Here is a 12,062-nt window from a genome sequence, read left to right as displayed (position 1 = left end):
GGCAGAGCATATGAACAGACAATTCTCCAAAGAAGAAATTCAGATGGCCAACAGACACATGAAAAGATGCTTGACATCACTAATTATGAGGGAAATGCAAATTAAAACCACAATGAGATATCACCTCACACCAGTTAGGATGGCCAACATAGAAAAGAATAGGAACAACAAATGCTGGCGAGGATGCGGAGAAAGGGGAACCCTCCTACGCTGCTGGTGGGAATGTAAACTAGTTCAACCATTGTGGAAAACAATATGGAGGTTCCTCAAAAAACTAAAAACAGAAATAGAATTTGACCCAGGAATTCCACTTCTAGGAATTTACCCTAAGAATGCAGTTTCCCAGTTTCAAAAAGACATATGCACCCCTATGTTTATCGCAGCACTATTTATAATAGCCAAGAAATGGAAGCAACCTAAGTGTCCACCAGTAGATGAATGGATAAAGAAGACGTGGTACATATACACAATGGAATATTATTCAGCCATAAGAAGAAAACAAATCCTACCATTTGCAACAACATGGATGTAACTAGAGAGTATTATGCTCAGGTAAATAAGCCAGGTGGAGAAAGACAAGTACCAAATGATTTGACTCATCTGTGGAGCATACGAACAAAGCAAAAACTGAAGGAACAAAACAGCATCAGACTCACAGAACCCAAGAATGGACTAACAGTCACCAAAGGGAAAGGGACTGGGGAGGATGGGTGGGAAGGGAGGGATAAGGGGAAAAAGGGACATTATGATTAGCACACATAAGGGCGGGGGAACAGGGAAGGCAGTATAGCTCAGAGAAGACAAGTAGTGATTCTATAGCATCTTACTATGCTGGCGGACAGTGACTGTAATGGGGTATGTGGTGGGGACTTGATAATGGGGGGAATCTAATAACCACAATGTTGCTCATGTAATTGTATATTAATGATATAAAAAAAAATCAACAACAGTCTAACAGGTGGGCTCCTGGGGGACTTTTACCTTTTAATTTATTTCTGTCTGACGTTTTTGCAGCAGTCGTATTTCCTTTTGCCATCAGAAGAAGAAAACACCTAAACAACTATAAAAATCTCTAATGTAAAAAAGTTTTTTTTAGAACATTAGTATTTATTATTTTGCAGCCTGTCATGGAAACTGCAGACATGGGGGTGTGGTGATTGTCTGGGTGGCATTTGGGGTATAGCTAATGAGCACATGATGTTAGATTAAAAAAACGAAGCATGACGTTACGTTGCATGGTAGAGTCCAAAAGTTGTGACAGAATTTAAAGAAGCAGAATCACCTCATTTCAAAAATATTGAATAAACCCTGGACTTGGTGTTGGGATTGAGAAGTAAGCAAGAAAGCCCAGATCTCTGCTCTCATGGAGCTCCCAGGCTACTTAGAAGTTCAGGAGATGAGGAGCGGGAAGAGCACTTCCGGCAGAGGGAACAGCACGAGCAAGGGCCCTGATGTTGGAAGGGGCTTGGCATGTTTCTGAAACAGAAAGAAGGCTAGCTCAGAGGATGAATGAGGTGCCCTTAGGGAAAATGGTGGAAATAGGCAGTGACTGTATCCTTCAGGACCCTGGAGGTCAGAGTAAGGCGTTTGGGTTTTATCCCAAGGGAACAGGAAGCCACTGAATGAAGTGTTGTGAAAAGGAACAGTAGTATAGTCAGTGTTGTGTTTTAGAAGGGTCTCCCTGGCTCCCGTGTGGAGAACGGATTGGAGATGGTGAAGCTGTAAGGACAGAGACCACTCTGGAGGTACTGCAGTAGTCCAGGGGAGAGAGAATAGTGGCCGTGTCTAAAGCAGGATGGAGAAGATTAGAGAGACATTCCTAAGGTAATCCACTTGGTGGCTGATTGGATAAGAGGATGAAGGAGGAGACAATGAGAAAGACTGACTCCTAGCTTGTTAGCTTGGGGACTGAATGGATGGTGGTGCTCTTACAAGGCCACCTAACCAATGACAAGAGATGCCTAAAATTAATTATCTAGTAGAAGAGCCAGGCATGGAGACAGCCATCCATCACACATGATACAATGAAATGTGCTAAAAGAGAGACGCTGGCAGGGCCTCTAAGGGCAGAGAGGGACAGATTCTGGCTGGGGTGCCTCAAAGGGAAAAGAGATCACAATAGATGGAGTAATTGGAGGGAAGGTGGAGACGAGGAGGCTGGGAAGATGAAGACATGATATGGAGCTTGGTAAAGTCCTATGTGGTTGAGACATGAAGTGGGTGGAGATGCCCCTAGGAGGCCTCCCATGGCAGTCCAAGGAGTTAGTGAAAAGAAATTACCCTTCTAGAAGAAGAGGAATCGCTCCTTCCTGTATTTTAGAAAATCAGTGGTATGTGAGATGAGAAGCAGTAAAATAGTTGCTCATCTATGCACAGAATATCTCTAGAAGTATCATCAGACATCTCCAGTGCAATAACGTTCCTTGGAGTGAAACTGGGTGGCTGGAGGTCTGGGATGAGGAAGGCTTTCCCTAATCTTTCTTTTCTTTCTTTTTTTAAAAAATGTGAACCATGTAGATGTATTACCTATTCAATGTTTTGATAATTATTAAGAAAAAAAGCATGTACTGGTTGAAAGCAAAGACTCTGCAGTCAGACAGCTGTGCATTTGCATCTTGACTCTGTCAAGATGCTTGAATTGAATCTTGTCTCGATTTGTGTCAAGTTTTGCTTCTCTGAGGCTCAACTTTCCTCATCTGTACAGTAGCAGTAATAGTAGTTCTTACTTCATGGGTTGTAGGAAGGATTAAATGAGATAATATATGTAGAATGGCAGCACCACAGTAAGGATAGGCTAAACAGACGCTATTAGTATTAATAGTCAATAATGGTAAGTTAGATGGGTACACACCCCCTCTGAGGATGTCTCAGCTTGACACACAGGGGTGGTTTAAGGAAGGGATTTGGAGTCAGACACAGCTGAGGTCTCTCTAAGTGGGCACTGCCTCTCTAAGTCACAATGGCCCTCTTTCGCAAAATAGGGCTGCTAAACGCACCTCCCTCTTAAGAACAAAGCGTTACTAGGTGGGCACATTTATTCAACTGCCAAGTGCAGCGCCTTATGAATGTATGGGTTTCGGAGATGACGATTTTCGGGATGGCCTCTCTTGTTCTGTCTCACAGGCCCAGGGGGCCTTTCAGTCTCTCCTCTCGGCCCTCCACTGGGAGATGAGATCAGGAGGGGAGACATTCTCTAGTAAGTGAAGTTTGGTCTTGTTCCAATCTGGGGAAGATGCAGAAGTCTCAGACGCAAGGCCTTAAGAACGAGTCCTGAGGTCCCTGCCGGGATGGGATCCCTCTATCCCTCTCTCAGGATCCACCCCCTCCTTCCCTCCTTCAAGGATCCTAGACTCGACAGCCACGTTGAAGGTCGCAGGCAGGAGTCCGCAAGCCAGACTTTTGGGAGGCGCCCGCACATGCGGAGCCTGCCACCCACAGGGAGAGAGCGGTACTGCAGACGCAGGTGCCAGAGACGCGCCCCTCTAGCCAACTTTCTGTTACTGTCTACTCAGCGCCTTTCAGCCAGGCGGAAGGCGTCCCTGCCCTCATGGGGCTTACAGTCTAACGGGAAGGATAGCAACGGAAGTGCTGATAGCACCTTATAATCTCTTTGGTGAAAGCCTTTGTTCTTATAACACAAGAAATGTTCATTCATTGTAGAAAATTTTAAAAGAAAATTAAAAATCCCGACATAACTTATGTTAACATGCAAGTATATCCCTTATAGTACTGTTCTAGGCATTTTACAAAAATGGAAACATATTTCATAATACTTCGTAGCCTGCTTTGTATGTTTAACAGGTTTATTGAGATCTGTTTTGCATACCATACACTAGCTTTTTTTTTAACTTAATGTAACAGTGGGTGATTAATAATAACCCAATAGAAACTGCTGCTATTTGTTGAGGAAAGTGTTTTTACACACATCGCCATATTCAGTCCTCCCCAAAACCTCACTTGGTAGGAATAATTCTTTTTCCCACTCTGAGATGAAGAAACTGAAGTACAGAAAGGTGAAGTGATTTAGCCAGCAAAAGTAGCAAAGCCAGGATTTTATTATTTTATTTATTTACTGTTATTTTATTTATTTATTTATTTATTTTGCAGAGCCAGAATTTTAATTCAGCTTTGTCTGAGCATGTGAGTTCTTAACCATTTTCCTGCACGTACTCTGTGCCAGGCTGCATGGGAATTCAGAGGAATCTGAGAAAAAAAAAAACACAAAAAACGAGGAGGATCCCCTGGAATTCAGAGTGAAAATGAGGCAATGGCAGAGTCCTCATACACACTACAGTGAACTTCAACATCACTGTGAGGCCTGAGGCCAGGAGCAAGGTGCAACCAGGAAAGGACTGAATGGGGCATGTGCAAACAGAGATGGGCAACAAGGTGGGAAGGGCATTTCCAGCTAGGAAGTGTCAGCCTAAGCAAACCCTATGGTGCAGACAAGTATCTGAGCGGAAACAGGAACTCATAAGGAAAATAACTGAGCACCAAGGTCTATGGGGATAGAGAAGTGGATGACACCTGGGGTCTGCTGCCCTTCAAAAACTAACCATCAAACTAGGCAGAGGGTTGGGAGGGAACCACAGAAATAAGTAATAGTTACCCTTCACTATGCACCCCCTCCACTCCCCCACACACACTCCAGGTTCTCTACAATATCTCATTTAAGCTCACAACACCGCTGGAAGGTGGGCCATTTGGGCTCCATTTATAAATGAGGAAAGGAAGGCTCAGAGAAGTAAAGTGACTTATTCTAGGTCTTCTGGGTAGGGGTGGGGCTAGAGCAGAGACATGCAACCCCGGTGCTCAGGGTCTGAATCGAGTGCTCTAAGCTGCAAGCTACACTCTTCTGCCTGTTCCACCAGTCTTCCTCTTGCCCCAAAGAAACACTTTCACACCCAGCCTCCTGTGTCAACCTCTAGGGGTGCTGCGGTCAGGGATTTCTAAATTGCAAAGCTGATCCTCTCTTTCCTTGCTTAAAACCAAAGCTTCTCAGTATTTTTCAGATAAAATCCTAACTCAGCACGGTCTGCAGGAACTTTAAATTCTTGTTCCTTCCATCTCCTCATACCTCCAGCCTTAAGCCACTGTTTGGAATTCTGGATACATACCCATGTCTTTTCTCTGTGGTGATGTCTGCCTGAAAAACTCTTCCCATCTCCCTCCCAACCCAAACTTGTCCCTGACTCACATATAATTATTTGGAATGGACATGACTTAGAAATTGCTGCCTGCAGGAAGCCTTCCCTGACTGCCCTCCATAGTCCAGGCCAAAGCCCTTCTGCTCTGCTTCCATAACCCTGTATGCTCTCCCTTGATTATGGCAGTAATAACAGTTGACAATCATTGGACACTCACTTTGTGCCAGGCGCTGTGCTAAGGTCACTCAAGTTACTGAAACAGTATCACATAATGATTAAATATGAAAGTTTTGAAGCCAGACTTCCTGGATTTGAATCTTGGCTTCATTACTTAAAGGGGTGTGAAACTTAGGCAAATAACTCAACCTCTCTTCATGCCCCAGTTTCCTTATCTATAAAATGGGGATAAGAATAGCACCTATCTCATAGAAGTGTTGTGATGATTACATTAATACATGTGAAAGGCCCAGTACATGGTAAGTGCTTAGTAAATGTTAGTGACTAACTATTATCCTGTTAAGTCCTTGTAATAACTCCAGTTCACAGGTGAGACTCTAAGAGGTGACTTGACTTGCCCATGATTACATAGCTACGTAGTAGACCTGGGACTTGAACCTGATGCCAAGTCTATGCTGTACTGCCCCCCATTGCAGAACCTCTCACATTAGTTGTGATAACTGTTTACTTATCGGTCTCTCCCTCTAGACTGGGTGCTTTAATGAGGGTCACAGCTGTCACCACAGTCCAAGGACACAGTTGAGACCCTAATTAAATGAATTAACGATGCTGAGCAGCTCAGACAAGTTATTTAAAGGGTGAGGGTGGTGGTCATAACATCCTGGCTTACCCTGCAGCATACTCGGAAAAAAGCTTCAGTGCCTTCTCCTAGGATTGGTCTCTTTGCAGACAAATATTTATTGGTTCAGGAACTGGAGGTACTCATAACTGGGAAAAACCACATTAGGAGTAGCAGACAGGATGCCCCAGATATGCTTTCCCCTAAGCAAGGCCTGTCCTTGACTAGACGGCCTCCCCCAGGTCACTGCAATGACTCCCCCATCAGCAGCTGTTCTAGTACTGAGGTGCCCACCTGCCAGCTCCCTGTTTCAAGGAAATAGAGCATCAGAGACTTCAGTGGTTTCAGCATGAGTGTAAATATCACCAGTTGCCAGAGAAGATGACGTCAAATCCCAGGCTGGCTGGCCATGGCCTTGGCAAGACTCCCTGTACAGAGAGGCCTGATGCCCTGGGGGTCACCATGAGAGACAGCACAAGCCAGGAACTGACAGCTTAGTACCCTGAAGACATGTTAAATGGTTCTGTCCATTTCAAGGACCCCACGACTTGGAATATTCCTTTCCAAATCCACTGAAGTCAGAAATTAAATAGCTGCTCCTTTTCTTGCTAATCCCTATTCAGAGCATCAGATCAGCATAAGCCTGACAGGGTGACCTCTCAGAGTTGGTATCATTTTACCTAAAGCAAAGTCTGTATGGCTTTGAGGTTAAAAGAACTGACTTGAGTTCCAGACTGCCTGGGTCCATGACTTGTCTAAAGTTCTGCGACCTTGGGCAATTTCTTGCACATCTCAGAGTCTCAGTTTCCTTATCTGAAAAATGGGGAGACTAGTATCTAGCTCACAGGATCATGGCTAGGATTAGTGTACACTCATCGAGTGCCTATCATGGTCAAGTGCAGGGGTCACACTAGTGAATGAAGCATAATCCATGCCTCCATGGTGTTTGGTAAAGGAAGGCAGAACAAACCAATAAATAATTAAAACAGAAGATGGTGGTAACTGCCACAAAGATAGGTAAGACATAGTGAGGATAGAGTTTCAGGGTGGGGAGGAGTTATTTCACTTCAGTGTGGTCTGGAACACCTTTCTGATAAGATAACTTCTGAGCAGAACTCTGAGTGAAATAAGGAGGCAATTCATGGGGTTATCAAGGGAAAACTCTTCCAGGTAAAGAAAGGAGCATGTGCAAAAGTCCTGAAGCAGGGGCATGTTCAAGGAAAGGCAAGAAGGCCAGTGCAGCTGGGGTACAGTGAGCAAGAGGAAAGGCAGAAAGGATGTCAGAGAGGTGGCTGGGGGCAGGGTGTGGAGGACCTGGTAGCCAACTGTAAGGACTTCGGCATTTACTCTGAGTGAGATGGCAGCCACTGGAGGATTTTGAGCAGAGGAAGATGATCTGACAGGTCTTAAAGGATCCCTCTCACTGCTATGTAGAGAGTAGACTGTTAGGGGGACAAGGGAGACCCAGTTAGGTGGCTGTTGCAATTGTCCAGGTGAGAGATGAGAACACCTTTGATTAGTTAATACTTCTTTAATTTAGTACTTTTAAACCCTCCTTAGTATAGACGATGAGAAATTTCCAATGGTAGAGAGGGGTTTTAATAAATATTTGTTGGGTAAATGAAGAAATGCATATTACATTCCCATTTTAGAGAAGATGAAACAGCTGGTAGCAGACCAGAGATCTGAACCCAGGGTTTCTTGATCCCTGACCTTGAAGCTTTTGCATGGCCACACTGGGGGGGCCTCATACACTTTTTGGCTGTGCTTGAGGATGTCCAGGGATTTGATGATCCTAATTACACAATATATGAAAATCCAGGCATTCAGAGAAAGAAAGATCTAATGCTAGATTGTGAAGCTCTAGTAATATCCTAAATTTCTGCCTTCATGAAACTGATGAACTTAAAGTACTAGTTTTATCTAACTAGCCCAAGGTCACAGCGGGCTGCAATGTACAGAAACAAGAAACAAGATGTGAGCTCAGTCTTCCCACACTACAGTCCCTGTGTGTTCCCTCACTCAGGAGTTTCTAATCTGGGGGCACAGGGACTCTTAGGTGATCTCAGGATGTACTTTATGGCACCTTCTTCCTCCAGTGTTGTCTGCTAAAACGTGTGCTTACAAGCAAGTACGTTTCGGGGGGAAAGGGTTCATAGCTTTCTTTATATTCTGAAAGGGGCCTGTGACCAGAAAGTTTACTTCCATTTTATCGTATGTATCTGTATTGTTAACTTTTACTTTTAAAACTGTTTTTAGATGATTACAGGGAAGAAGTGTTGTGTGTGTGTGTGTTGGGGGTGGGGAGTTGTTGAGACAAAATATAACTGATGCAAATTTTTGTTTCCAGAGTTTCAAAGGAAAGAAAGCTAGCATGACTAAAGAAGCCATACACTGAGGGCGCTGAGTCGGGATTAGAATCCAGATCTGGCACCAAGTCCAGGGCTCTTTCTGGTTCCTGTTGCTATTCACTCAGCAAATTTGTATCGAGCACCTGCTACGTGCCGGCACGATTCCAGATTCGGGGAATGCTGGAGTGACAAATTCTTGGCATTATAGTTTATATTTCAGTAGCGGAGGCAGACAAAATAATAATGATAACGGCGATTTTGCCATGAGCGATGACAAGTGACGTCAGAGGATGGGGAGGAAAGAGAATGGCATTTTGGATAGGACGGTTTGTGTTTGGAACCTCCAGCCGTGTCCACGGACTCCAACCAAGGGAGCGATACCGAATGCCAGGATGCCCCGCACAAACCTTTCCTTTGCGCTCAGCCTCCCAGGGTGGGAACTGGAGAGGGGCGTGCGGAGGTGCACAGCGCACGCTCCCTCAAACGCGGTGTCTGCAGATTTTATTTTAGGATTGTGTCAGCCGGGAGAATAGGGCGCAGACCTCTCGGGTTAAGCGGAGAGAGAAGGCGCCGCCCAATCGGAGCTTCCTTTTGAGGTTGTGGTCCCGCCCCCAGGGCCCACCTTTCTGCTTCCGCTTCCGGCGCTGCGGCTGTTCAGGTCGAAAATGGCGGTGGTGGCGGCTGGGTCCCGGGTTTCCGGGCTGCTAGGTCGCTACCGGCCACAGATGGGGCGGCCTATGTCGAGTGGCGCCCACGGCGAGGAGGGCTCAGGTACTGGGGCTATGGTCGGCGGGTCGGGTCTCAGCCCCAGTCCGGCGAGGCGGGGCGGGACTGTGACCTTGGCTTGAGGCCTTGGAGGAGGGGTGTGTGAGACCTGGGCGGGCCCTGCACGGGTCCTGAGTTGAGTGGTCGTTCCCCCTCCGCAGCTCGCATGTGGAAGGCACTCACCTACTTCGTCGCGCTCCCCGGCGTGGGAGTGAGCATGCTGAACGTCTTCTTGAAGTCGCATCAGGGAGAACACGAGAGACCCGAGTTCGTCGCCTACCCGCATCTCCGCATCAGGTCCAAGGTACGCCTTTGCAGTTTCTTCCAATGTCTGTTCTTCTATTCCAAATACGTAATCCAGATTCTTCATTGTCCAAAAGCGTGGGTGTTGGGGGTGTGCGATTTCTCATCTAATCCTCACAAATTTTGCGGGCAGGAAACTGACACCGGGGTCACGTCTGAAGTGTTCTTCAAGGTCATACAATAAGTGCCTTTCTGCATTCCTTTAACCGATTCATCCCACGTTCCGCCTCCTGATACTGTTCTGAAACGGTTGTCGATCGTATAAAACTTGGAGATTTGGAAACTCCCCTTAAAATGGCAAAGTTGGAAGGTGATTCACCTTTTAGGACCTGGGCATCTGGCAGTTACTAGCTGTATAATGAAGAAACTGACAGCTTTTTCTATTCTCCATCTCTACATTAGTTACCTTTTTCAACTATTTTATCTTTTGGCTATTGATGTAAATATAATGATTTGTTTTTTATTGCTTGCTGTAGATATTCTTAACAAGAACCTTTTCTGGTTTCTTTAATAACTGTTAATCACTCAGCCATTAATCATTGGCCTCTTAGAAACTACATTCTTAGATTCAGAAAGGATGTTGGAGTCTTTGAACCCCATCCTTGCCCTTGTCCAGAATCAGAAACCATACAGCAACGTTTCTCAACCTCAGTACTATGACATTTGAGTCTGGATAAGTTTTGGGGTGCGCAGGGGGGTAGGGGTGCTATTTGAATGTAGGATGTTTAGCAGCATCTTTGACTTCTGCCCACTAGATGCCAGTAGTACCACTCCCTCCTCCTCATGTCCCCAGAAGGGCAAAAATCATCCTGAATTGGAAACTACTGCCCTAGAGCAATTATTTTTCAAAGGTAGTGCACAAAATAATTGAGGATCATAGGTTGCAGTTTCCACTTTATGTCAGGTGGAGCCCAGAAATCTGCATTTAATCAGCATTTTCTCTGCCCGTACCCACCCTTACCATTTCTGATAGAAGAGGCGTGAGAATTCTACTTTGAGAAACAGCGATGTTAGACTAGTTGCCAGGGAGAGGCTTATGACTGATGAACCTGAGCTTCCTTTTCCTACTGTTTACTTTAAGGACTCCCCTGAAAGGTTTGAGAGCTCCTTTAAATTATGGGAAGGCTGAAATAATGCCAGTAGTTAAAGGACTAGTTTCCATTTTGTTTTTAATGTATTATCTGCCACCCTGTCTTTTAAGCAGTTCATGGCAGTGCTGCTTCTGAACTGTTTTCTGGAGTTGCCTAATTGACATCTTTACTCCACAGCCCTTTCCGTGGGGAGATGGTAACCATACTCTATTCCATAACCCTCATGTGAATCCGCTTCCAACTGGCTATGAAGATGAATAGAGAAAACCTGGACCACTACCCAGTGGGGACCACAGCACTGGTTTGGACCATTACTCTGTACACGGACCAGAAAAGTGTATGGGACCTTACACTCACCTTCTTTACTTATATCAAATGATGACCAGTATACTGATCTTCCATCCCTTTGCTTATGGCAGGAGATGGCTTAAATAAATAACCTAGATTGGTCATGATCTGAGAGTTGCATTCTTTGGTGGTATTTTTCTCTCATAAATTATTATTAATGTTCAGTTTCTGCAATGAACGTATGTAGCTGCTGTTTACAGTGATTCAGGTCAAATTCAGGTCTCTGAATGATGGTATTTATAACATGTTGTCCTTGGTTTCTTAGACCTGGGGTGCATTAAGCAGAGACCAGGAGTGGAGCTAAGTATCAAGATTGGGTACTGATAGTCTCTGGATGGCAGAGACATTGAGTGGCTAGCAGAATGGTTGCAGTTTACATCTCAAAAGAGGTAACTATGATTCTCAGAGGAAGTGCTTGCTCTGTTTCAGCTTTCTCCTGTTCCATTCCACCAGCATTTATTGCAGAATACTCCCTATAATCAGATACCTGATTTTTTCCAAAGGTGTCAAGTACTCATTTGGGGTCATCTCTCAGCACCTTGAAGGCTGGAAGGGTCAGGAACTTTTGGAAAAAGGCAGTATGACACCTTTCTGCATATAATACTGGCTTTGTTTCTGGTATTAAAACCTTCCTGTAGCCATAAAAATTGAGAAAAACAATGGTAATAGTTATAAAATCACCCTTAAAGAGAAATTAGGATTTCCTTTTAAAATCTTTGAAGTAGCTGGGATAGTTGAAGTCACTGTATGGGGAGGATGAAGTTAAAACAGCATGAACAACAATCAGAAAAAACTATTACATCAGTAGCGATTACAATAAAAGAACGTAGTTGGCTTGGGCTGATTTTATTCTCAAGGCTTAACCAAGAGTTTTGTGGTATGATTCAAGAGGCTACAAAGTTGTGGTACTGTGTGGTACATACAGGAAACGGGTACTGCAGAGGTGAAACGTATGGAAATGGTGGGAAAGCCCTTTCCAGTAAAGGAAGGAATCCCTGCTGTCCTTGCCATTCCATGATCTAACCACAGCCTGTGCTTGAGCCCCTGTAGAGCTGTTGTGCTTATGGCCAGTCTGAGTTCAGGACAGATGTTCTTAAAATGTCAACATGCTGCCTGGCTTCCCTCAACCGGGCACCAGGTTATCTTTTATAATCCTTGTATATTGGACATTAACCTGTCAAAACATAAATGTATAATGTCCTGAAATGACATGAAGGATTGGTTTCACATTAAATGTGAAGTAGTTGGTAGAAGATAGTAA

The 12,062-nt window shown here is 44.7% G+C and overlaps 1 protein-coding gene across 1 annotated transcript; it reads left to right on the top strand.

The window, feature by feature from the left end:
* Positions 1-8,906: 8,906 nt before the first annotated feature.
* Positions 8,907-10,908, top strand: LOC118934065 (cytochrome c oxidase subunit 6A1, mitochondrial). The gene is made up of 3 exons (XM_036929157.2): positions 8,907-9,065; positions 9,221-9,363; positions 10,631-10,908. Exons 1-3 carry the CDS (start codon positions 8,960-8,962, stop codon positions 10,712-10,714), a joined length of 333 nt encoding a protein of 110 aa, XP_036785052.1. The 5' UTR covers positions 8,907-8,959; the 3' UTR covers positions 10,715-10,908.
* Positions 10,909-12,062: the final 1,154 nt, after the last annotated feature.

Source organism: Manis pentadactyla, chromosome 14, assembly GCF_030020395.1.
Source record: "Manis pentadactyla isolate mManPen7 chromosome 14, mManPen7.hap1, whole genome shotgun sequence".
Taxonomy (NCBI): Eukaryota; Metazoa; Chordata; class Mammalia; order Pholidota; family Manidae; genus Manis; species Manis pentadactyla.
This window is presented reverse-complemented; position numbering and strand designations above follow the sequence as displayed.